General features: G+C 42.1%; 1 protein-coding gene and 1 pseudogene across 2 annotated transcripts in view; one reads left to right on the top strand and one right to left on the bottom strand.

Moving 5' to 3' along the window:
• The window catches only part of myo3a (myosin IIIA), a gene marked incomplete at both ends in the record, with an annotated part of 52965 nt that overhangs the window by 23202 nt on the left and 2584 nt on the right, over positions 1-27179 (top strand). The window contains 11 exons of the mRNA XM_083631865.1: positions 2198-2280; positions 4589-4666; positions 4839-5044; positions 5145-5256; positions 6410-6572; positions 7748-7834; positions 7932-8055; positions 8670-10020; positions 10113-10257; positions 17527-17618; positions 18389-18429. Coding sequence (XP_083487991.1) covers positions 2198-2280; positions 4589-4666; positions 4839-5044; positions 5145-5256; positions 6410-6572; positions 7748-7834; positions 7932-8055; positions 8670-10020; positions 10113-10257; positions 17527-17618; positions 18389-18429 — 2482 coding nt within the window. The remainder of the gene's footprint in view (positions 1-2197; positions 2281-4588; positions 4667-4838; positions 5045-5144; positions 5257-6409; positions 6573-7747; positions 7835-7931; positions 8056-8669; positions 10021-10112; positions 10258-17526; positions 17619-18388; positions 18430-27179) is intronic.
• On the bottom strand, positions 21959-26860 carry LOC310791406 (E3 ubiquitin-protein ligase TRIM39-like; annotated as a pseudogene). The gene is made up of 3 exons: positions 26814-26860; positions 25449-26435; positions 21959-21988 (listed from the first exon to the last, which is right to left on the bottom strand). The product of its transcript is annotated as an E3 ubiquitin-protein ligase TRIM39-like (transcript).

Consider the following 27179-nt stretch of genomic DNA (forward strand, 5'->3'; position numbering starts at 1 on the left):
AGATCCTAGTTTTAGTGCTGTACGATACCAGTCACATTATCATGCTGCTGACAGATCCTAGTTTTAGTGCTGTACGATACCAGTCACATTATCATGCTGCTGACAGATCCTAGTTTTAGTGCTGTACGATACCAGTCACATTATCATGCTGCTGACAGATCCTAGTTTTAGTGCTGTACGATACCAGTCACATTATCATGCTGCTGACAGATCCTAGTTTTAGTGTTGTACGATACCAGTCACATTATCATGCTGCTGACAGATCCTAGTTTTAGTGTTGTACGATACCAGTCACATTATCATGCTGCTGACAGATCCTAGTTTTAGTGTTGTACGATACCAGTCACATTATCATGCTGCTGACAGATCCTAGTTTTAGTGTTGTACGATACCAGTCACATTATCATGCTGCTGACAGATCCTAGTTTTAGTGTTGTACGATACCAGTCACATTATCATGCTGCTGACAGATCCTAGTTTTAGTGTTGTACGATACCAGTCACATTATCATGCTGCTGACAGATCCTAGTTTTAGTGTTGTACGATACCAGTCACATTATCATGCTGCTGACAGATCCTAGTTTTAGTGTTGTACGATACCAGTCACATTATCATGCTGCTGACAGATCCTAGTTTTAGTGTTGTACGATACCAGTCACATTATCATGCTGCTGACAGATCCTAGTTTTAGTGTTGTACGATACCAGTCACATTATCATGCTGCTGACAGATCCTAGTTTTAGTGTTGTACGATACCAGTCACATTATCATGCTGCTGACAGATCCTAGTTTTAGTGTTGTACGATACCAGTCACATTATCATGCTGCTGACAGATCCTAGTTTTAGTGTTGTACGATACCAGTCACATTATCATGCTGCTGACAGATCCTAGTTTTAGTGTTGTACGATACCAGTCACATTATCATGCTGCTGACAGATCCTAGTTTTAGTGTTGTACGATACCAGTCACATTATCATGCTGCTGACAGATCCTAGTTTTAGTGTTGTATGATACCAGTCACATTATCATGCTGCTGACAGATCCTAGTTTTAGTGTTGTACGATACCAGTCACATTATCATGCTGCTGACAGATCCTAGTTTTAGTGTTGTACGATACCAGTCACATTATCATGCTGCTGACAGATCCTAGTTTTAGTGTTGTACGATACCAGTCACATTATCATGCTGCTGACAGATCCTAGTTTTAGTGTTGTACGATACCAGTCACATTATCATGCTGCTGACAGATCCTAGTTTTAGTGTTGTACGATACCAGTCACATTATCATGCTGCTGACAGATCCTGGTTTTAGTGTTGTACGATACCAGTCACATTATCATGCTGCTGACAGATCCTAGTTTTAGTGTTGTACGATACCAGTCACATTATCATGCTGCTGACAGATCCTAGTTTTAGTGCTGTACGATACCAGTCACATTATCATGCTGCTGACAGATCCTAGTTTTAGTGTTGTACGATACCAGTCACATTATCATGCTGCTGACAGATCCTAGTTTTAGTGTTGTACGATACCAGTCACATTATCATGCTGCTGACAGATCCTAGTTTTAGTGTTGTACGATACCAGTCACATTATCATGCTGCTGACAGATCCTGGTTTTAGTGTTGTACGATACCAGTCACATTATCATGCTGCTGACAGATCCTAGTTTTAGTGTTGTACGATACCAGTCACATTATCATGCTGCTGACAGATCCTAGTTTTAGTGCTGTACGATACCAGTCACATTATCATGCTGCTGACAGATCCTAGTTTTAGTGTTGTACGATACCAGTCACATCTGTGGAAGCATTGGTATAATTGCCTTTTATAATTAGTAGCAAGATTGGCCTTTTATTGTATTTTTTTGTATGTGTTATTGTGTCTCTGTGTCTATAATGTTGTACGTTTTTGATGGACTCTGAGTCTGCCAATAAAGTCGATTGATTACTGTAGGACAGGAGCTGCACCTTTCTTTTAAAGAATATGTTTGGTTTCCACTGACATTACAGCTGCTACTAACGATTTCCTCATTAACATTCAGATTTGTTTTTCCCTGGCTAATAAAAGTTAGCATACAGCTTTGTGACTGGATATGATTTCTAGATGTATGACTAACAGCGCCCCTGGTGACTGAGGGCAATTTGTGTTAATCGATTCTCATACATTATCTTCTCTTTGTTTATTTCGCAGGCAACCTTGCCCACACCAAGGGTAAAGGCGTAAACACAATCCGCGGCCCCCGGACCCCTACACGCACCATCAACTTGGCCAAGGTACTTACAACATTGTCTGCATTATCCCTGTATTGCCTTCTACATCTCATCTAAAAATTAAAAATAAACAAACAAAACATAATACCTTGGTTCACACTTCTCCCTCGATCTCACTTTCAGAAGTGTATTTGCTGCTTTCATTATGGTGCTCTTACGTTTGTCACTCTCGTTTTTTCATGTCAACAAACTGTAATTATAATTATACTTTGATTGTCTCCCTTTTCTTGTATCTGTATCGTAAAGATGGGAGTGCTTACGTTATACAGTTCTTTTTCTTTCAGTGAGGTAATTAACATATTAGTGTGTTAGCTTTGAGTTTATTTTTTTTTAACCATCAGTCACCCAACAGTACAGTAGATCTAAACGTGCCGTAGTTCTAGAGTGGTTTGGGTTTCTGATGGAGAAAATGAAAGCTCAGTGTTGTGTGGATACTAGATAGTTGTGTACACGGTAGTCTATGCACAGTAAGCTTGATTTCTGTGTATGTGAGTGCTACAGCTTATGTCAGTGTGCACATACAAGAGCAATCAAGCTATCTGTCTTCAGTTCATAGATGCAGGTTTAAACACTTCCTGATTTGCATTAAGTCCTCAGAGTGTAGGAGCTGAAGGAGGCCCTTTCATGTGTTCATGCCTGTAATTGGGCCATATCTCATATTCAATGCTCTGTCAGATTTGTCTGTTTATAGCACCATGCCTCATGCTAGTCACTACATTTGAGGAGATGACTTGCATTGTAAACCAAAGGTTTAACAAAAGGTTTAAAAACATAAAAAAGATTATATAAACATACATGTGGCATTCAAAGCATAAAATAATCACCCAAAAGATATTTCTGTTAGTTGCCAAATGAGACTCTGGCAACTTAAGCATGTGACTTACTTTAGTGATTTAGTTAAAATTGTGGCAGCACATCATTGTTAAATCAAAGACTTAAGGCAATTTGTTTCACCTGGCTAAAAGCAATTGACAGCTACATATAAATTAACTGTTTGAAGAGTTACTGAATCTATTTCCATTCATCTGCATACAGTATTTTTTAGACTGTCACCTAAGAAAGCGCATCAAAGGATTCCTTCTTATCAAGCCACAATGAGCGTTTAAAATACTACAAACAGTATTAGGCCGATGGCTTGGTGGTGTATTTTTCCCTTGTCTATTAGTCCTGAGTATTAGATAGAGACCACATATCTGTTATGTACAGTGTGCATTGTGATGGTTAATATTTGGCTGTGTCCAATATTAGCATACATTTGCATATCGAATGTGTCTCATTCATATTGCTCTGCAAATGAGCCCATTTTTAGTTGTATAGTTAGTGTATAGATTTCTTTTTGATAATTGGCAGTATTTCAAATAGAATGTACTCTTGATTTGGCACTTTTTTGTTTACGCATTTTATGCATCTCTTTTGCAGCCTTCTCGGAAATTAACGCTCTCCCCTGAAAAAAAAATCTTTCTCCCTGTGCCTCTTGATGACACAGTACAAACACAAACGGTGATTGGTGCTTTTCAAAAAAATAAAGATCAAATGCTTTGATGAAAAGTGGTATAACAGGTAATGGAAATAGGGCCTCTAATATTTTTAAAACGGTAAATCCGGTATGCATCAGTTAAGACATTTGCTAATACTAATACTACCATGACCTTAATTACACTATTCACATATAAATTGACAGCCATTCACTTCAGTAAATAAACTAATCAGTAAAGTCATAAAGGCCTAAAAGCTATTCTTAGTGTTCAATATCCTCATCTCATCCTCTTATGATCAACTACACAGGTGGCCTATTGTGCATAGTTAAATGGTCCCTTCCCTCCCATAAAGTACATGACTTTATAACACAGAGAGTAGATACCCATGCAGCAATCTGGGAACCCAGAGTCTCATGAGTCTGGCGACTAATAATAGTAAGACTCGGGGACAGATGGCTGATATTTCAGAGTTTCCGGTGTCGAGCGGATGTCCGCACCAAGATGTCCGCTTCCGTGCGCCGCGGTCATTGTTTTCAGTCCAATTGACGCGAGAATGGAGTTGGAGTTGATCGATGGAAAGGTTTTGTAGGTGTTTCCCACTTCAGCTCATCTCTATATAGATAACTGCACATGAGATGACATTAGACTGTAAATGACGACAGAAGCGGAAGTCTTGGCGCGGACGTCCGCTCTACACCGGAAACCCAGAAATATCAGCCGTCTGTCCCAGAGTCTTATTAGTCGTCACGTCAGACTGATAGACTCTGGTGCAGTACAGTGTCATTCATGTATATTATGATGTTTGACAAGCTTAATGTTTGTTTGTTCATCAGGGTGAACCTGGAGAGTCTACTTGCCACCCGAGAGAAACCACCAACATGAGAACTCAGACTGTGGCCTCCTACTTCAGAGTAAGAGTGTTTCCCTCTTAATTGTCCATATCTCATTGTAAATGTTGTTACAAAGCTGCGTCGGCTGTTTTAATTCAATTTATTTCAATTTATCCCACTAATATTGCGGTATTAAACCTTTAATTAAGCTGTCTCATAGGTTTCTACTATCCTGTCCTCTTGCACTTTCTAGTACTCTCTGATGGACCTGCTGTCGAAGATGGTGGCCGGGCAGCCCCACTTTGTGCGCTGCATCAAACCCAATAACGATCGGCAAGCTAACAAGTTTGACCGGGAGAAGGTTCTGGTTCAGCTGCGATACACCGGGGTTCTGGAGACTGCCAAGATCAGGCGACAGGGCTACTCTCACCGCATCCTGTTCACTAACTTCATCAAGAGGTCAGACTCAGCGGTGAAGCTGAGTCAGTGAATTAAATGAAAAATCACTGTATGTTGCTTCATCTTACTAGTATCCTTTTCACGACATTGATTGTTACAGGTATTACATCTTGGCTTTCCGTGGTCATGAAGAGCCGGCTGCGACTCCAGAGACATGCACTGCCATACTGGAAAAGGCCAAGCTGGAGAACTGGGCCATGGGTAAAACGAAAGTAAGTCAATATCTCACCTGAGTTGAGTTTCTTTCAGTCAGCTGTATATATGTAAGGAGATTGGTTTTCTCTCAGTACTGATGAGCAAAATGACATGAGATATTAGTGAGGTATAGTCTCTTAAAACAGACTGTCTCATCTACATCCGGCGAATGCAGCTATACACAGTCTGTACGTTACACCCCCAGAACATGCACAAGGAAGTTGGGAAAAAAACCTTCAGACAGGAAAAAAGTTCGACGGAATCCGACCAATCACGACACGTGTCTCCACGAAAAATGCGGCATATTGGATTTTGATTGGACTAATGAGCGGAAGACCCGCCTTTCTGCGATTCTGATTGGGCTAATGAGCGGAAAACCCACCTTTCTACTTCCCATTCCGGTTGGTGCATGATTCTCCCCCACGAAGTACAGACGGTATGGCGGAAGCATTTGAAAATTGCGGAAGCCAACTCGTCTGTTTTAAGAGACTAAGTGAGGTACAGTAGAATGCCACCAATTAGCATGTTTTAGTACTACTACACACATCTCTCTACTGAAGTGTCCTTGAGCAAGACATTGAGGCCCAGGATCTCTCAATGGTGCAGGAATGAGTGGGCTTTATATCACCAAAATCAGACCAAATCAGAATGTCATGTTGCGTAATAGCGTCAAGCCTCTGTTAGCCTGTGATAGTCATGCATAATAAATAAATCTCTTTATTTTGCCCACGTAATAGTTAGCCTATGTGTGAGCAATGCCACGGAAATCAACTCAACTCAAAGCAGTCCCCCTAAAGTATTGTAGTATGTAAGATCATCTGAAAGGTGGCGTAATGTCTTTGTGTAAAGAGTCAGGCGAGCAAGGGAGAGGTTGTTCTGTCCTTGACTTTCAAATTAGATCAGAGAATGTTCCAATTATAAATAGCATTTTAGGGTGGAGTGCCCTTTTTGAGGGCTTGTTTGCACCACAACTTGATTTGCACATTTCTTTGTGAATAAGACAAAAATCCTTTGCTCAAGCTACTGAAGTGCAAACAAACATCCAAATTGCCTTTGCAACTCCAGCCTGCAGTCTGGCTTCACTGTGGAGTATGGAGGGGGTTGCAAGTAAAAAGAGAATTTCCCAATGTGGATTAATAATGGACCACATTATTATTTTATTTCTCTTAGGTGTTCCTGAAGTACTACCACATTGAACATCTGAATCTGATGGTGCAGCAGGCCACACAGCGGATCTCTGTGCTCCAGGCATACGTCCGTGGCTGGCTGGGGGTGAAGCGGTACCGCTGGATGCTGGAGCAGCGAGCACAGAGTGCTCTGGTGTTACAGTCAGGTCAGTAAACTGTGCAGAGTGCTCTGGTGTTACAGTCAGGTCAGTAAACTGTGCAGAGTGCTCTGGTGTTACAGTCAGGTCAGTAAACTGTGCAGAGTGCTCTGGTGTTACAGTCAGGTCAGTAAACTGTGCAGAGTGCTCTGGTGTTACAGTCAGGTCAGTAAACTGTGCAGAGTGCTCTGGTGTTACAGTCAGGTCAGTAAACTGTGCAGAGTGCTCTGGTGTTACAGTCAGGTCAGTAAACTGTGCAGAGTGCTCTGGTGTTACAGTCAGGTCAGTAAACTGTGCAGAGTGCTCTGGTGTTACAGTCAGGTCAGTAAACTGTGCAGAGTGCTCTGGTGTTACAGTCAGGTCAGTAAACTGTGCAGAGTGCTCTGGTGTTACAGTCAGGTCAGTAAACTGTGCAGAGTGCTCTGGTGTTACAGTCAGGTCAGTAAACTGTGCAGAGTGCTCTGGTGTTACAGTCAGGTCAGTAAACTGTGCAGAGTGCTCTGGTGTTACAGTCAGGTCAGTAAACTGCGCTCACAGCTCATCTCTCACAACATGGATGAGTCACTGAGCCATTATGCTAATTCAATCATGAGAGACTCGTAAGACATTTTAACAATCTTTATTGAATCAAAATAAACAGTTTAAGCATGGCGTATGACTCCATGATGTGACGCTCCTCTTGCTATGAGAGAGGGGGGTTGTATGAGTATCAGTGCTGTATGAGATAGAAAATCCCCCCTATGGGGATTTTGCTTTTAACAGGAGTCATGACATTGGTGGTGATCTGGGGAGGGGGTGGGGCGAAGCTTTGCTCTGGAGATGATGGATGGCTTGCGGGATGCTGGCACGATGTGAGTGATGACTGCACAGGTGTGATTTAAGCTGTGGTGATGAGGGTTTATATAGTACCAGGAGAAGGGTATTTATGACGTCATTACTGACGCCATTCGGGCAACTGATGTCACCTTGTAAAGGTGACGTCATAGAGATGGTGACGTCTTTAGTGATGGTGACGTCATTTAGTGACGTCACTTGGGCTGAGGGGTATGACAGCATGGGGTGCTCTAACTATGCCTTTTAGTCTTCCATGATTGAAATTCAGTCCAAGACTACACTAAATGTATGGCAAACTAGTTGTTTTCTGTGCCAATTCCTGTGTTTAATTTTTGACTCCAACCCACCAGCTTACAGAGGGCACAAAGTTCGGAAGCAGGTCGCTGGTGATAAAACCAAAATAAAGTTTGAGACCTTCATCATCCAGTTTCAGGCTGGTAAGGAATTTCAATTAGAAATTGAATCAGTTAGCCTGCAGAATCCCAGGTTGGAGAGTAATAAATTGCTTTGTGCCACTCTTGTCTTCCTCTTCAGTTTGTAGAGGCTATCTTGCCAAAAAGAAATACAAGGAGTTGATGGATGAAAAGAACTTAGCTGCAACCAAGATCCAGGCCCGCTACAGAGGCCACAAGGAAAGGAAGAGTTTCAAAAGAAAAAGGTATGTAGTTTAGCAGTATTGGTAGAAACCACTCTAATTACCATAGCATCCAGTATGTGGAACAGGGTTCCCACGGATCCTTGAAAGTTTGTGAATTTGAGGGGGGGGGGAAATCAAGGCCTTGAATGTATTTGAAAATAGACATGGTTGCTCAAATGTATATATTTTGTTCTTTTGATATTTATTTTACTTAATGTATGTTAGTAAATAGGCTATGTTCCTCTGTCTTCATGTCTCTCCGTCATCTGTACGTCCTTGTTTCACGCACCACCTCCCTCGAGAAAGTGCAACGTTCACGTGCATGCATGAGTGAATGATGCAGGTGAAACATTGGCAAGCAAGTGAGGAAGCTAGCATTAAGCGAACCTTCAGCTATGCCTAGAAAATGTACACAATCTCACGGTTGTAACAGTAATTAACGTTGATTTGTGTCTCACACTATGCCATGTCGGGTCCTTGAATTTGAAGGGCCTGGAAAGTCCTTGAATTTGATGTTTAAGAAGGTGTGGGAACCCTGGCAGAAATAACTTACTCTTACCACTCGACCACAGTATACCAATGATAAAGAGCACAAAAAGACATGATTCACAGAAATGCACCTATTTTATCTCTAGGGAGGCCAAACAGAATGAGAAAGAGGAGAATACCTCTAACAAACAAGAGGAAGACAGGCCCGAAACAGAGAACAGCACCCCCGAGGAAAATGCTTCTGGTCCAGACAATGGAGCAAAGAGCATTGACGAGGACGAAGACCAGGCTAAAGCTGCAGTGGTTCTCCAGAGTAACTACAGGGGCTACAAAGAAAGGAAGAAATTTAAGGAGAGAAAGAAGACCGCGGCCGGAGGCGAGATGGAGTCACCGTCAACCACAGTGATAGAACAGGATGAGGGTGGGCCTTCCAACGTGGAAGAAGAGGGGGATAAGATGGCTGATATACAAGAAGAGGAGGATGAGGTAACACCTACCTTTGAAGCAGAGGAGGACAATGACAGTGACCACACGCAGGTGCCCGAAGATGAGGTGGCAGAAATGGCAGACGTGACAGTGGACGAGGAGTCGCCAGCAGCGGGTGAGCAAGAAGACGGCAAGAAGGATGCACCAGAAGAGGCTGCAGTGGGTGAGGCTGTCGACTTGGAAGAGGAAGCCAAGGCAGCCACTGTTATCCAAAGTAACTTCAGAGGTCACAAAGAGAGGAAGAGGTTGGAGGAAGAAGGCAAGATCCCAGCCAGGAAACAGAAAGCGAAGAGCCCTACTAGCAAGGAAGAAGCGCCCAAAGTTGAAATACCAGCAGCGGAAGAGACAAAAGAAGAAGAAAAATTACAGGACCTTGAAGAAAACGCAGATGCTTCAACGGGTGAAGTAAAGTCAGAAGACGTAGAAGAGGCCAAGGCCGCCACAGTGATTCAAAGCAACTTCCGCGGCCACAAAGAGCGCAAGCGACTCGAGGAAGAGGGAAAGATCCCAAAGAAAAGGAAGAAGGAAAACACGGTTACGCTAGAACCTACGGAAGAGGAACCGGTCGTGCAGGAAGAGGAACCAGTCCCAGAACACCAAGAGGACCTACCTGCTGAGGTCCAGGGAGACATGGAGGACCTATCTGCTGAGGACCAGGGGGACGTGGACGAAGAAAAGGCTGCTACAGTCCTTCAGAGTAACTTCAGAGGCCATCGGGACAGAAAGAAACTGAAAGCAGAAAGAGAAGTGAAAAAGACAGCAACGGAGGAAACCTTTACTCACAGTGATGTAGAAGAGGACACTAACGGGGTGGTGGACGCCTTGGACGTTACTGACGTGGTGATCGAACGTGAAGATGAGTTAGAAGATGAAGATGAAAGATTGGAGAAGGAGCAGGCTGCGGTGAAGATCCAGAGCAACTTCAGAGGACACAAGGATCGAAAGAACCTGAAAGCCAACAAGGAAACGGCTCGGAAAGAAGCAGAGCAGCTCGCAACTTTCTCCAAAGAAGTAATACCAGTGCACACATCTCATGTTAACGGATGTAGCATGTCTAATACGAGGAAATACCACATATTATTTTTGTCCTATCTGTTTTCCAGATCACAAAGACTTCTCAGGACATTGTTGCTGTCCAACAGAAGTTAAACGAGATCATCCAGGCCCATCAATCAAACCCCGAGAACAATGGCATGTTTGTGAGAGGAAATGCAACCAATGGCTTTGCTCCCAAGATTCAAAAATCAAGTAAGATTAGTGATATTGGGGGGGCTGGGGTTGCGACAAATTATAACAGGCTGTTGACAAAGTAATTAATAACATCACCATGTTTAAGGTGCACATTTCATTCTGTTTTTCTATTTTTCAAGGCCCTAAACCACTGTGGGGTATTCAAAGTATTGACTGAGGATCGATTATATCCGTTTTCCGAGTCTGTGCATCTTTTCAGCAGTTTGGCCAGTCTGTTTGATTTTGCTGCTCTGAGGTTTTGCCTCCGACAGCTACTGTAAATGGAGTTCAGTGACTCTCACCCAAACAACTCAGTGCAATTGTGGACAAGTCTTTAGCATTAAAAAGAGAGGAGTCTGTCCATGCCAGCCTTGATTCTCAGCAATATACACTTTAAAGGAGAATTTGGGTTTTGTATAACCTGGAGCTTATTTCCAGCTGTATTTCTGCTTTATAATTCACCCTGAACAGAAATGTCTGAAAAGGATTCAGTATAAAGCTTGAATGACCCACGCAACGGCCTGCAACATCAATGTGAGCCGCTCTACTTACCTCTCTCAGCCTGTGTTTGCTAGTTTCCACATCTGGAGACTTTGTGTAACCAAGTCCCACCAGAGTCTCACATCAGTTGAGAGTTGAGAGTTCAGCCGCAGTGGATCAAGCCACCATGTTTTGCGTGGAGTAAACACCGTGGATAATTATCGGATTTCGAGAATATGGACGATACATTTGAATTCGATGGTTGCCAGTATTTATTTGAGCCGGACTAACGGTATCTGGATTACAAACTGAGGAGCGGGGACAACAGGAGCTTCTACCTCTACCAATGTGACGTACAGCAGACAGAGACAGGGTGAACATGCTGCAGCAAGATACATACAGCGTTCATTTTCTCATTGTCTCTATGATATACTAAGGATATGAGCCACTGAGTGGCAGAAAATAAGCTTTTTACAGGACGTACATGCACGCGGACCGTTCTAGCTTTATACTAAATCGTTTTCAGACATTTCTGTTCAGGGTGACTTGTAAAACATAAATCCAGGTCGAAATAAGTTTGTAAAAAAATGTAATTCTGCTTTAAGGGTTTCAGGATTTGTTAGTTGGCCCTTTTATCCCCCGATAGGAAATTGTTCTTTGTTCAGTATTTCCAGTATTCAGTATCGCTGAGTATTGCCGTAACATTAAAGTAGCAGAATGATAGATGCTTTAAGAGTTTGATGTTTGTGACTTTGTGGCATCATTCTAGTTTAGTTGTTTTGATGCTATTCTTGATTGCCTGCTATAAAAATAAAAAAATATTCTCTCAAAAAAAATACACATATTACACTATGTCTTCTCACAATAGCAGGTGATGTTATCGACAGACAGAGTTTTCTCTCTCGTGAAGCTTGATTGAATCAGAAAACCCAGGAATGTTACGAGTGCTTCTCTACCCGATGTGTCATACAAAAAGAAAGGGAAAAAAGCTCAGCTGCGTGGATCTATTGTTCATTTGATGTGATGTGTGTAATTGCTTTTGGGGGGGTGTTGAGGGGGGAAGACATCAAAGTGAAAGTTCACTGTCTCAGCACATTGTATGGCAAATGGAGCTGGCAGTGGACATTTCATTATCTTCATAAGTTTAGGTGTCCAGAGGGAATAATGTAATAATTATAACTCCTAAGATTACCTTGCTGGCATCATGATGAATGCCATCTACCAGAGATTTTGGTGGCTTTTTCAATTTTATTACTCAATATTGTAGAGTAGAAATGTATCTGATTCTGATTCGAATTTGACCTGATTTTGATGATAATGAGTATTCATCTAAGCAGGGAATTTAGATACACAAAACGCACACTTGCAGCCACATACCAGTCTACTTTTCCAGGTTCCAGTAGAGTGCAATCTTCCCAAAACACACGCACGCATACAAACACAGTGACAGTACGGTAGTCACATTCCCAGATGCATATTGAAATGCAGTGGTACAATGTGTATCTGCTTCTAGATGTATGGATTTGACTTGATTTTGATGAGGATAAATATACATGTAAAAATGGAATTTATACACACAAAGCACACACTTGGAGTTGCAGCCACATACACTAATCTACATTTCCCGTTTGCAGCAATCTTCTCTAAATCTGGGTCTGCATGCCCTTTAGTCTTGTTTCTTCAGAGCAGCATGATGCCAGAGGTCAAGCAGAATGAATTCTCTCTATTTCCACAGGCTCTTTCAACTCCTACAAAATGATGCTTTTCAGGCCCGTTGGATAATTTCTCCATTGACAGCTCTAAGATCCCTTAATACATTACATTGACATAATAATAAACTTCATAAGAATAATTTCTGACACAAGAGAATAAATTCCAGTCACATTGCACTTCATGGGAAAGGCCATTAAATGTTAATCATGTTTTGTGAGCAACCGCCTAACAATTATGGCAGGAATTAATATGAGGGTGTATCAAATTGGCTTTACTTGTTTGAGCAATACAAAATGACCTTTAGATAAACGTGTTAATAATATAATATAATAATATCACAAACTTTTCACCCCTTTTACCTGAGAGCTCCTGCGTTTGATTGATGTTTTTGCCGTGTGTTTTTCCCCTGCATGAACAGTAATTCAAAATGAATGACAGAACCAAAGGTCATTGTAATATATCCGTAATTGCAATAACACAGTCCCCCCTAGGGAAATATTGTTAGAGATGATCACTTATGACAAATCTGATAAGTTGCAACACAACCACTACAGTACGGTAGATGTCATGCATGACAAACTGTAGCACTGATCAGATGCAGACAAACACTTTGCGTTCAATACCGTGTGCTGAGAATCAAACTCTGTTTGTCACCATGTTATAGGACACTTTGTCAATGTCAAAGGTTGTTGTTGAATAAGCTCTGTTGGAAAATTCAAAGGGGCAAAGGCCTTAGGGTTAAACTACAGTATGGATGGAGTGCAGCTCAATAAGTACAACAGAGTCAAGAGGTCAGCTTGGTGTCAGTTGGCAGTCAATAGTCTCTCCAGTAATCCAATCAGACATATGTATCCATATCAACAATATCATTTTCAGGGCCCCAGTTCATACGCAGGTCTGGAAAGTCTGGAAAAGTTAGAAAAATGAATTTGATCATTTCTAGGTCTTGAATAGTTTGGGAAATGGAAAACAAAATGTCTGGAAAAATAAAAGTATGGAAAATGCTATGGTTCAGGTCTGATACGCACATAATTATAGCTTTTATATTGTTGTAGACCCATTTTGAGTCCACAGTTTTTGTTGATGTGAAGAATAATGTTCAGATAGGGGATGCTCTTATTACCCAGCCGCTGTCAGCATGCATTATATTAAATATCGACCAAACTCAAATCCAGTCAAGAACATAGGCTCTGGGAAAGATTTTGAATTTTGAAACCATGTAGGAACCCTGCCAATCACCTCACATATTTGGTTGTTTGTGGCTGTGAAGAACAATCTTCATACAGTGATATGACCTAGTTAGCAGGGGCAAGATCTATCTGTGTAAATCATATTGAACACCAGACAAAATCTATGGAAGTATGGAAGTTTTAATTGTTGAAAAATGTGTAGGAACCCTGGAAGCTAGTCTAGATTGACTACTGTGATAGAAAAATTGCTGAAATGCCTTGCTGATCCATCAATAATGAGATACCCGTAAAAAGTGTATTTAGGAGGATTTATTCCACATTAACATCTGTGCACAGATGGTCTCCTCGACCACGTTGTCCGAAGGAGTCACGAGTCAAAATCTCTTTTCATCATATACTGAAACTATGGCACCCGCCCCGCACCTTGGAGGGCAGTACTTTTCCACTGCTTCATACAACTTCTGTCCAACTCAGTACATTTCCATGATGTCAGTAGTCAATCTGATGTCTACTCACACAAGGCAAGATACATGTTCTCCCTATACAGGAATGTTCTGCAATGATGAAGAGCATAGTTCACAAAATACATCTTAGAAGGGCCATAGATCATAAGCAATCAATCAATAATTTACTATCACACTACCTTCACTTAAATTACAGGTAGGGCAGATTTCAGATTTATGTTTGTCCCTTTTCGGAGATAGTCTGAAACTGTTGTGCAGAGTGAGTATACCAAGTGGAAGATTGTTTTGTTCTGTCACGAATCTGGGAAGGCCAAGGACTTATCACCACTCGTCTTTAAGAGGCCATTTATTTTCTGAAAGCAGGTATTGGCCTTGCATTTCTGGGCCTATTTTGTTGTTTGGTGGTGTGCTTTTCTTATTCCCCTGGATAACTGCAGACATAAATGCAAACATAGGCAATGTGACATCACTTTGAGATATTTCCATTGCAGCTGCAACCAAGCGAGTTTGATACAGTAGTTTGATAGTTTGATACAGTAGTTTGACAGTTTGATACAGTAGTTTGATACAGTAGTTTGACAGTTTGATACAGTAGTTTGATAGTTTGATACAGTAGTTTGACAGTTTGATACAGTAGTTTGATACAGTTTGATACAGTAGTTTGATAGTTTGATACAGTAGTTTGATACAGTTTGATACAGTAGTTTGATACAGTTTGATACAGTAGTTTGATACAGTAGTTTGACAGTTTGATACAGTAGTTTGATACAGTTTGATACAGTAGTTTGATAGTTTGATACAGTAGTTTGATAGTTTGATACAGTAGTTTGACAGTTTGATACAGTAGTTTGATACAGTTTGATACAGTAGTTTGATACAGTTTGATACAGTAGTTTGATAGTTTGATACAGTAGTTTGATACAGTTTGATACAGTTTGATACAGTAGTTTGATACAGTAGTTTGACAGTTTGATACAGTAGTTTGATACAGTTTGATACAGTAGTTTGATAGTTTGATACAGTAGTTTGATAGTTTGATACAGTAGTTTGACAGTTTGATACAGTAGTTTGATACAGTTTGATACAGTAGTTTGATACAGTTTGATACAGTAGTTTGATAGTTTGATACAGTAGTTTGATACAGTTTGATACAGTAGTTTGATAGTTTGATACAGTTTGATACAGTAGTTTGATAGTTTGATACAGTTTGATACAGTAGTTTGATACAGTTTGATACAGTAGTTTGATACAGTAGTTTGATAGTTTGATACAGTTTGATACAGTAGTTTGATAGTTTGATACAGTTTGATACAGTAGTTTGATACAGTAGTTTGATAGTTTGATACAGTAGTTTGATACAGTTTGATACAGTAGTTTGATACAGTTTGATACAGTAGTTTGATAGTTTGATACAGTAGTTTGATACAGTTTGATACAGTAGTTTGATACAGTTTGATACAGTAGTTTGATACAGTTTGATACAGTAGTTTGATACAGTTTGATACAGTAGTTTGATACAGTTTGATACAGTAGTTTGATAGTTTGATACAGTAGTTTGATACAGTTTGATACAGTAGTTTGATAGTTTGATACAGTAGTTTGATACAGTTTGATACAGTAGTTTGATACAGTTTGATACTAGAGCTGGGTATTGGTTCAAATTTCAAGAATCGATTCGATTCCGATTCACAAGGTTGCGAATCGATTAATTTCGATTCGATTCGATTCGATTCCGATTCGACCAATTTTCAATATTGATTTGGTTAGTGATACCAAAACGTGGTTTTTGAGCTGTACCCTGAATTACATGACTGTCCAGTTATGTAACACAGGGGTTTCCAACCAGCCAAGTAGATACACGGGGAAAAAAAGTTGCAGACCTGTTGTCAATTTTAATGGTTTTAGTTACACATATATTTACTCACCACGTGGTGACAAAGGGTAAATAACAGCCTTTTCATCTGTCAATAAAGACACTTTCACAATTATGCACAGTGATTTGATTTCAGCCTATATAATTTCTAAAAGTAGATATTAATAATGATCAAACATTTCCATTCATGTAGCCTACAGTATTTATGTTTTTGTTTCAACTACAAACATAATTAAACGTCAACTTGAAACTATGTTTCAACTACCACACACAGCACAATATTTTAGCCTGTTTAGTAAAAAAAAAATCGATCTCTGGACATATGAATCGATAATCGAGGATTAAAATGAAAATCGATTAAAAATCGGAGAATCGATTTTTTGAACCCAGCCCTATTTGATACAGTAGTTTGATACAGTTTGATACAGTAGTTTGATACAGTAGTTTGATACAGTTTGATACAGTAGTTTGATACAGTTTGATACAGTAGTTTGATACAGTTTGATACAGTAGTTTGATACAGTTTGATACAGTAGTTTGATAGTTTGATACAGTAGTTTGATACAGTTTGATACAGTAGTTTGATAGTTTGATACAGTTTGATACAGTAGTTTGATAGTTTGATACAGTAGTTTGATAGTTTGATACAGTAGTTTGATAGTTTGATACAGTAGTTTGATAGTTTGATACAGTAGTTTGATACAGTTTGATACAGTAGTTTGATACAGTAGTTTGATACAGTTTGATACAGTAGTTTGATACAGTAGTTTGATACAGTAGTTTGATACAGTTTGATACAGTAGTTTGTAGTTTGATAGTTTGATACAGTAGTTTGATACAGTTTGATACAGTAGTTTGATACAGTTTGATACAGTAGTTTGATAGTTTGATACAGTAGTTTGATACAGTTTGATACAGTAGTTTGATACAGTTTGATACAGTAGTTTGATAGTTTGATACAGTAGTTTGATAGTTTGATACAGTAGTTTGATACAGTTTGATACAGTAGTTTGATACAGTTTGATACAGTAGTTTGATACAGTTTGATACAGTAGTTTGATAGTTTGATACAGTAGTTTGATACAGTTTGATACAGTAGTTTGATACAGTTTGATACAGTAGTTTGATAGTTTGATACAGTAGTTTGATAGTTTGATACAGTAGTTTGATACAGTTTGATACAGTAGTTTGATACAGTTTGATACAGTAGTTTGATACAGTTTGATACAGTAGCCACCATTTTGCACCCGAGTTCAACAGTCACACAGGAAGAGATGCATCGTAGAAGAAGACAGTGATGTCTCTGCAGTAGCCTCAAAGAATGTCTCAACACATTCTGCAAATCATCAACTCAAGTAGAAGTAGATGAGGCCGCTTGAGGGAAAGTTGCATTGAATATCACAAATGGATTAAAAACGGTCTTTCTGAAGTTTTTTCTTTCTTTAAGTGCACCCAGAAAGCAGTTTTGGCTTGTGTATGAAGAGTAGCAGCAAATGAAATGGTTTAAATAACAATACATCTCTTAACTATTTATGATGTTTGTAACTGTTTGTCATTTCTCTACCAGCTGACATGAAAGTGTCGCGGACGCCCCGCCGCAACCATAAACCAAAGACCCTGAACACACCAGAAGACTCCACCTATTACAACCTGATCCATGTGAGTCCAAGAGCGATGCTCAACGATTTCAGATACCAGAGCTAAGCATTATGTCAGCTGCCATGTGACATTGTAACCACTTTCCTAGCTATTGACATCCACAGTGAACTATTGATTGTCTTTTTTTTCCTTTTCTTTTTTCTCTGTAGAACACATGTCAAAGGCAAACAATATTAGCCCATCACAAAATTGTGTGGAGAACAGTGTTTTATGACATATTTGCTATGAATATGTTCCTTTACAGTAGTTGGTCTTTCATTTGTCATCAAAACAAGTTATTTTAATTTGAATATTTTCCTTATTTGTAATAATAATTTCAGCGCACATTGAGCACAGCGCCAATTAGATCTTCTTGCAGCAGTTTAGGTTTGTTTACGATGCCGTCCTTCTGTATTTGTGACCTAATTCATTGATATGATGGATATAATCATTGCCGGTTTCATTCCAAAATGAGACATCTACTATTAGAAAAAATAGATAAATAATAAATAAATAAAACAAAATGGCTTAAAGTACCAAATAAAAACCAATTAGGGAGCTTTTTAAAGGATAGAAAGTCATTTAAGTCCAGGATTGACAAAATGATAACATAATTACAAATGCGATCATCTATCTTGGAGAGATATTGAATGATGATTAGATATTAGAAATGTAATTTATTGATTACAGGGTGAATAATTGGAATATATGGCCATGTGCCTCATTGGAACACAGATTGAGAGCGTTTGATTGACATGAATTAATCTGTAATGTGTCTGGTCACTCCACAGCGGTCGGTCCAGGATGATAAACGCAGGCCGAGGAAAGAGGAGTAAGTACCTGGCTCCATTTGAACAGCACACTGGCAGTCTTTTAAAGAGGCTGGCTCGCTGCCTGCTTGGACCCCTGCTCCAGAATAATGACTGTGGCCCGGTTCCAACATAAGGCCAGTCCAAACTTAACGATCTGCAGTGTTACACATCCTCCATGAAATTAATTAGCCTCCTCTTTCACCTCGCTTCCATCCGCTGCATGTACTCAACAGAGCCGGCCCTAGCCATCTGGGGGCCCTAAGCAGGATATAGATCAGGGGCCCCCTCCCAGGGGCGGGGGTTTGGGGGCATCCGCGCTGGAAGTACTTTTAAGTAGGGGGTGCTGTAAGGAGGGGAGTCTCGTTGCTGAAGAAAATTTGACGTTTTTGGACTTTTAGCCATATTTAGAAGAATATTTAAAACAAACAAACATGACAATGACGCTCGTTTGTAGCCCTATCAGTGTCAAGCAAGCGTGTAGAACCCAGCAGCCATAGGGGTTGCCAGGTCAGTTAAACCAGGGGTTCCCAACCTTTTTTGTGCCAAGGACCGGTAGATACATGCAGGACCGGTTGTCAATTTTAATGGTTTTAGTTACATATATATTTACTCACCAGGTGGCGACAAAAGGTAAATAACAGCCTTTTGTGTTGTATGTAGCCTACAGTATTTATGTTTTTGTTTAAACTACAAACATAAATAAACGTCAACCTATGTTTTAACTACCACACACAGCCTATAATATTATAGCCTATGTTTATTTAAAAAAAAAAAAAAAAATTGGGGGGGCCCCCCAACTCCCGGGGCTCTAGGCAGCCGCTTGGTTCGCATATAGGGCGGGCCGGCCCTGGTACTCAATAAAATCAGACCATAACAGGCTGTGAAATGACAAAGAGAAATAATACCTACATTAAGCTCTTTACAATCATTAATAATTGATTGGATTTATATAGCGCCTTTCTAGATAGTCAAAACACTTTACATATTAGGGGGGGGTGTACTCAACTCAACCACGCCCAATGTGTGGCACACACCTGGGTTACACACCAAGAGCATTTTATTTATGCGATTTATTCGCATGTCAATAATATTTTTGAACCTATATCCAGTCGATTCAACCAAGTATTTGCCTGCGACATGAATAAACAAGACAGGTGGCCACACATGCAGGACGCAAGTCGCACCTACAAACTTGATCAGAGGGGAATCAATGTCTTGATCATGAAATTACACCAAGTGATTCACTCTTCAATTATGAAGAGCCAAAGTCATGCCTACTTCCTGCTTCAGCATGCGAACCAGCGTCTGAAAAAATGAGTGGTGGTGAACAGCGAGACTGAGACAATAAATTTGTGATCCTCTTTGAATTGTATGTGACTGGTTATGTAAAGTCTTTCTGATTTACAATTTATACAGTAGTGCAACCGTTTTACAACAAACTGCGACTTTCTTGACTTGCAACGTTATCTTTTTAATTGGAAAACCTCATATGGCACAATTCAAACTGGATCAAAAATGATTAGTCTCTCACCGTTCACCACCACTTGTATTTTTCAGACGCTGGTTCGCATCGGGCCCTACCGGAAGGGCCGTGACCTTGGCTCTCTATTAGCTTCATTTTCCCACCCCCGACACACATTTTGATCCAACCCAGCTCACCATCACCAGCTCGCCAGATGCATTCAACTCATCATCACCAGCTCGCCAGATGCGTGACCAGCTCGCCAGATGCGTTCAGCTCACCAGATGCATTCAGCTCACCATCACCAGCTTGCCAGATGCGTTCAGCTCACCATCACCAGCTCACCAGATGCATTCAGCTCACCATCACCAGCTTGCCAGATGCGTTCAGCTCACCATCACCAGCTCGCCAGATGCGTTCAGCTCACCATCACCAGCTTGCCAGATGCGTTCAGCTCACCATCACCAGCTCGCCAGATGCATTCAGCTCACCATCACCAGCTTGCCAGATGCATTCAGCTCACCATCACCAGCTCACCAGATGCATTCAGCTCACCATCACCAGCTTGCCATATGCATTCAGCTCACCATCACCAGCTTGCCAGATGCGTTCAGCTCACCATCACCAGCTTGCCAGATGCATTCAGCTCACCATCACCAGCTTGCCAGATGCATTCAGCTCACCATCACCAGCTCGCCAGATGCATTCAGCTCACCATCATCAGCTCGCCAGATGCGTTCAGCTCACCATCACCAGCTTGCCAGATGCATTCAGCTCACCATCACCAGCTTGCCAGATGCATTCAGCTCACCATCACCAGCTTGCCAGATGCGTTCAGCTCACCATCACCAGCTTGCCAGATGCGTTCAGCTCACCATCACCAGCTTGCCAGATGCATTCAGCTCACCATCACCAGCTCGCCAGATGCATTCAGCTCACCATCACCAGCTTGCCAGATGCGTTCAGCTCACCATCACCAGCTCGCCAGATGCATTCAGCTCACCATCACCAGCTTGCCAGATGCGTTCAGCTCACCATCACCAGCTCGCCAGATGCATTCAGCTCACCATCATCAGCTCGCCAGATGCGTTCAGCTCACCATCACCAGCTTGCCAGATGCATTCAGCTCACCATCACCAGCTTGCCAGATGCATTCAGCTCACCATCACCAGCTCGCCAGATGCATTCAGCTCACCATCACCAGCTTGCCAGATGCGTTCAGCTCACCATCACCAGCTTGCCAGATGCGTTCAGCTCACCATCACCAGCTTGCCAGATGCGTTCCGCTCGCCAGATGCACACAGGCATCCTGAAGTAGGTCCAAAAGTGGCTGTGGTTTCAGCTCGTGTACAAAGCAGTGGAACTCTCCATGCTCTCTCTTCCCCTCAAAAGCAAAAGCATGTTGTTGCCACAGCTAAGAAAAATTATTTCCACGATGGTTTGTTTAGAACAGATTTAATTTAGCCACACAGTTTATTTGTGTCGCTCTTGGTGTGTAACAGCCTTTACGCTTCAGTAATGTATATGGCATTCATCAATGTTATCTTGTTCCGCGAAGGATCCAAAGATGATGTGCAGCAAGCGTAGTATGTTTAAGGGTGCTTTCTCACTGGGAACAATTGCTTTCGTTCCGTTCTGCGGCCGGGCCCCCCCTCTCCCCCGCTGGTCAGCTTTCACATTACAAAATATCTTCTGCGCTCGGGAACGGAACAGAACGCACCCCAGACCACCTTTTCAAGTGGACCCTGTCACGGTTCCCCTTTCCGCGCCCCCGGGCACGGAAAGCAACGCAACGTTCACACTCATCAAATGTTTAGAAACTGGGGTCAATTTGGTGCTCGGGAATGGTACCAGTGTGAACGCAACCTAATATATATTTTTACATTAAACCACAGATCAATCACTTTCTCAAAGAAGGTGATGGGAAAGTGTGTTAGGGAGAGTGCGTGTGGGTGTGCATGCATATGTATGTGTGGTATAGGTCACAGGGGGAGCACACCACCCAGAGTGAGAGGATGATAGGAGCTGCAGGGGCTGGCAGATAGAGCGATAGGGCCGGCCGAACAAGGAGGGCCCGGGGTGCTTTATCACAGCAGTCTGAAGACGCACACAGATATCTGCACGACACAACGCCAAGCATCAAGGGTAATAATTTGTTAGCAGATAAATAAAGCGGGCGATGGACAGGAGCAGTTTACATGCATCATTAAGATGGAGAAGGTCAGCAGGAAAGATAGCATCTCCGGCTCAAGCTGACAGCGGAGGGGGGGAGGACATGGGTGGTGGTGGCGGGGGGGGCAGGGAGACTGAAGAGAAGAAAGGGCTAGAGAAAGAGAGCTGCTGATGATAATAAATTGGATAAAAGATGGAGAGAGTTAATGATAAACTGAGCCAGCCTGATAATTACAGCCAATATTATGGTAATAATAATCTATGATGTTTTAATAGAATGAAATGTCTGTTTTGCTACTTTATTTATTTATTTATCCATTCGTTTATAAAAGAACTGGGTAGTTAGCATGGGCAGCGATATAGCCACCATAGCTGAACAGAGAAGAGTGTCATCTACAACAACTCAAACTTCTTCAACAGATAATCCAAAGAAAAAGACGTCACATTACTGGACACACTGTTTGCAATGAGCGCTTAGCGCCGTAATGAAATAACTGTAAACTAATCTGTAGTGCGGTCATTGTTTACTATGGGAATATTGACACAAACTAACCAGCAGGCTCTACTTAGTTTTAATATCCATTTGTAAAATAATGTTTCCAGTATTGATGCAGTCTCTGTGTATGACCAATAGGTGATAAACTGATATAACACATTTGAATATTTGCTGCTGCTGCTGTTTCAATTACACAACTCAGCCAAGCAAGAAGCCCAGAGAAGAGGGGAGATAACCAAAAAAACAGAGGGCAAATTTACATTTCAGTCTATCAAAGGAGCACGGAGACAGTGATTCATCACCAAGGAGATTGCCTCTGAAACTGAGGTTAAAGGTCATGGTACACACGGCTCAAACTCATCCCAGGGTTGGAGTGAGATAGTGGAGCAAGAGTTCATATGTTCACACTCCGCCTTCACGTTTGTTGTGATGTAGTTACAGTAGTCGGTCACCTAATGTTGTGTGATGCTTTATTGATAGTTTATTGAAATTCTGTTTTCGCCCGCCCCCCCCCCCTACACAGGGAGGTCAGAGAGTAGGTTCAGCTGGTTGGGAGTTGTGCTATATTGCACACTCCACCTTCATTTCTCTTCCCTCGATGATGTGTTCAATTGATTACAAGCAGCGGAATTTGGCAAGCCAAAATGATCTCCCAAAAATACAATACTATCAGGACATTGATTGTTATAGTTAAATTATATAAATGTATATAATTGTGTAACAACAGTAGGCCATAAACACCATGGCCTACTGTATGCAACCCTTCCTTACTCTGACTGCATTCACACTGCTGCTGAAGATTTCAAAAACAAAATTCTTATATGTAACACCGATCTGACTTTCAAATCAGCGTGAACATCAAAAGGCTACATAGTGTTGTAGAGGGAGATTCAAGTTGACCCAGCAAGACGCTATATTCCAGCATGTGACAGGCTAGTTAACATGGCGTGGCTAACTAGCTGGTACAATTACTTGCAATCAGTCTCAGGGTCGGAGATTAGACTGACTGCTCTTGTGGTTTATGTCCATTCTCACTAGAGTTTGCGAGTAGTGAATTCGTGCCCGCCACCCCCAGAAAGCGCAAGTGCGTAAAACAATAATGAAAAATCACACCCAGGTGAGCGGTTAGTGGTGTAGACATCATCAGCCTATATCAGTCTGTCATAAATCACTTATTACATCACACATTACCGTATTTCATAATGACATCATCAGTGGGTATGACATCATCAGTCACCACTGGCCCACTTGATTGTGTGGCATGACATCATCACATCAGTCGCATCACTCCATGATTGTGGGGCATGACATCATCAGTGGGTATGACATCTTCAGTCGGGGGTGTTTGTATGCTCAGTTGATGGATTGTGTTTGTTTACGAATATGACATCATCAGTCACCACTGGCCACCTCACCACTGGCCACCACTCGACAATGATCACCAGAACAGTGACGCCGTTTCTATAACTGACTTTGCATGTCTGTCCGGTTACAGCAAGTATGCAGCAGAAACGTCATCATTTAAGACATCCTCAGTCATATGACATCACTTCACTATAATAGTGACCTGGCCACCAGGCCGAGCTGTCTAGAACTGTATGACATCATTGGCGACTTGGCCACTTTTTCTGTCTTTCTTTAGTGGGGACAGACATACGGACAGGCCCTCCTATAGAAGCCTCGGCCCCTAGTGGCCACACCGTAACAACCATTTCAGCATCAGCACTTCAAGTGCTCAACATGTTAGTTGGTGGACACGCTGCCTAACTTTGCTGTTCCACTGTTACAGAGACCTAACCCGTATAATCAGTGTTAAAGTAGGGAAACACCCTGTCAGTGAAGGTGTGTATGTGTGTTACTATCAGGATCAGCAAAAGTAGTAGCGAGCACACTCACCAAACGTTAAAAACTCAGGTGCAAGGCACAAAATAGTTACTTGAAGGAGAGAACAGCCAGCACACCTGAATGTCCTTTCAAAAGTTGAATCCATCATCTGGGCAGTCAGCTACAACGGACGTTTCAGCCAAACAGGCCTTCTTCAGCGAACTTTCTTAGTACTTTCTTACCTTCTTCGCTGAAGGCCTGTTTGGCTGAAAAGTCCGTTGTAGCTGACTGCCCAGATGATGGATTCAACTTTTTAAAAGACTATCAGGATCAGAGAATGACCGCTTTCTTCTGTTCCAGTCCAGACTCACTCTGACCCTCTGGAGCTTATTGTCCACTGGGAGAGCTGTGTATGGGAGATCTCTCTGTAGTAGACGAACCTGCATGCCAACCAAACTTGCGTTCTTTCCCGACTAGAACACTCTTTGGAAAAAGTAGGTGTTTTTCAGCTAAATGGTACAACAGATAAAGTAAAGGTAAAGTCCCAATGATTGTCACACACCTGACTGAGTGTGCGAAATTTGTTCTCCGCATTTGACCCATCCCTTGGGGGAGCGGTGAGCAGCAGCAGCGCCGCGCTCTGGAATCCTATGGTGATCTAACCCCCCAATTCCAACCCTTTGATGCTGAGTTTTTATAGTCTTTGGTATGACTCGGCCGGGGATCGAACTCACAACCTCCCAGTCTCAGGGCGGACACTCAAACCACAAGGCCACTGAGCTGGTTAATTGGGATACAGTTGGCTAGAGTACAGCATTAAAGTTGATGCTGTATTTTGCCAGCCTTGCCACCATTTCAGCACAGTCCTATCTTAATATTCCTCTAAATCTGGCTTGAAAAGGCCCAATTTTTGGGGGGTCGCCGCCACCAAATGGTTTGCCCCCTGACACACCCTGTGTTTCTGTGGCACTCCCAATGTGACAAGTCTGGCTATGGGGAGTATGCCATAAGAGAACCATATTTCCTATAATCTCAACTGTCCTCCCTTCCTCTTGACAGACTCTGCTGCCACACCCAGTCAGTACCCAGTACATGTATGTTTTGTCTCCAACCTCAAAATCCCATCTGTGAGTTCCTGAGTTAAAGCCCTCAGAGCCCAGGACAGAGGTGACGTAGTCAAACCTCTGGGTTGTCAGGAAGCTGCTGTCTCTCCACGTCTCACACTGGTCAGAACTTCAGACAGGATGAGGTTTGGATTGGTTGTGTTTGGGTCCAGAATCACAGGAGTGTAGATCATCTCCTTCATCTTGTCCCAGACTGTGAAGCTCAGATTTCCCAGTTTGGCCTCCTCTATCAGAGCTCCTGAGACCAGGTTTGGATCCTCCAGCAGGGGGAGCTGGACTCTTTCCACTGTTGCCTTGTAGTTCTGCAGGACCGAGACATCTTCAGCTCCTCAGCTCCTTCTCTCTGACTGTGTCAGAAAGAGCTACTGTCCCCCTGGTCAGACCCTCTCTCTTCTCCTTCATCATCTGACTCTTCTGCTCCTCTTTCTCTCTCAGTGCAGCGATCCTGGCTTCCTCTTCCTCTTGTAGAAACTGGTGAAGCTTCTTAAACTCCTCATTAATCTTGCCTCTCTGTGTGTCGCGCCTGGACCTTAATGTGTTCTGCTGTTTGATCACAGTTTCCTTTAACTGTATCAAAGAGCTTCAGTTTCTCCTTTAAGGGCATCAGTGATTTCTGGAGTTCCTCCTTGTGATCCTGTGGCTTCATCGATGGGTCTGAATCTGTGGTTGGTGTGTGTTTCTGAATCGCGACAGATGAGAAACACTGGCTGCTGATGGTCCAGACAGAAGAGCTTGAGTTTCTCAGAGTGCATACTGCAAAGAAGCTCAGATCCTGCTGAAGCTCTCTGATCTTTCTCCAGTAAGAAAGCCTCACATAGGTTCTTTAAAGCCAAGTTACAAGGTGGTTGTATATTTGAAGATCTTTTCGATATCTTCCTACAAAGTGGACACTCATGTATTTGTCTCTGTGTCCACCAGTTCTGCAGACAGGCTTTACAGAAGCTGTGACTACATCACAAGAGGACAGGCTCTTTAAAGATGTCAAAGAGCCTCCTCTGATCTGGAAGCCATTTTGTCTCAATGAAGTTGAAAACTACCATCTACCGGTCCTATTACCACCAGCAGGTTACTGCACACACACATTTTATGATGATGAAGATGAAGAAGTTACCTTCAGTGATTTATGACAGACACTGATGATGTCATAGACATTATGCTTCCCTGCAGAGGCCGTAAGTAGGACCGGTGGCTCGAGTGACATCACTGATCACAATGTGATGATGACATCACTGACATTGTGGAGACAGAAAGTGGTGCGGATCAAAGCCAGTGAAACATGTAAGAAAGCACGGATCCGGGAGAGGTCTTGTAGGGACAAGTGATCACCAGGAGTCTGAGCCGTCGAGCAGCGAGGGAGGTGGGCGTGCTGCCATGAGGGCCGAGAGGTCCGGCAACACAGAGGTCCAATAGGAGGGGGAGGAACATGGAGGAGGGGGCGGAACCCCGAGTCTGGAATTTGTGTAATATACTGTGAGAGGCAGCAATGTGCTGCAAAGCATCTAGTCTGCCGGAAAACCATTAGAAGAAGAAGAAAGAAAGCATGCACGCACGCACACACACACTGCCAGGGGGAGGGGGGAGAAAGGCAAACCACCGCTTACATCAACACCTGGGTGTGATTTTTTTCAGGTCAGATCTGGATCGCTTGGATGTGTTTACAAAACGTTATTGCGATGCCCTCTCTTGCCTAGT

The sequence above is a fragment of the Poromitra crassiceps genome (genome assembly GCF_964638095.1).
Source record: "Poromitra crassiceps genome assembly, chromosome: 2".
Lineage (NCBI taxonomy): Eukaryota > Metazoa > Chordata > Actinopteri > Beryciformes > Melamphaidae > Poromitra > Poromitra crassiceps.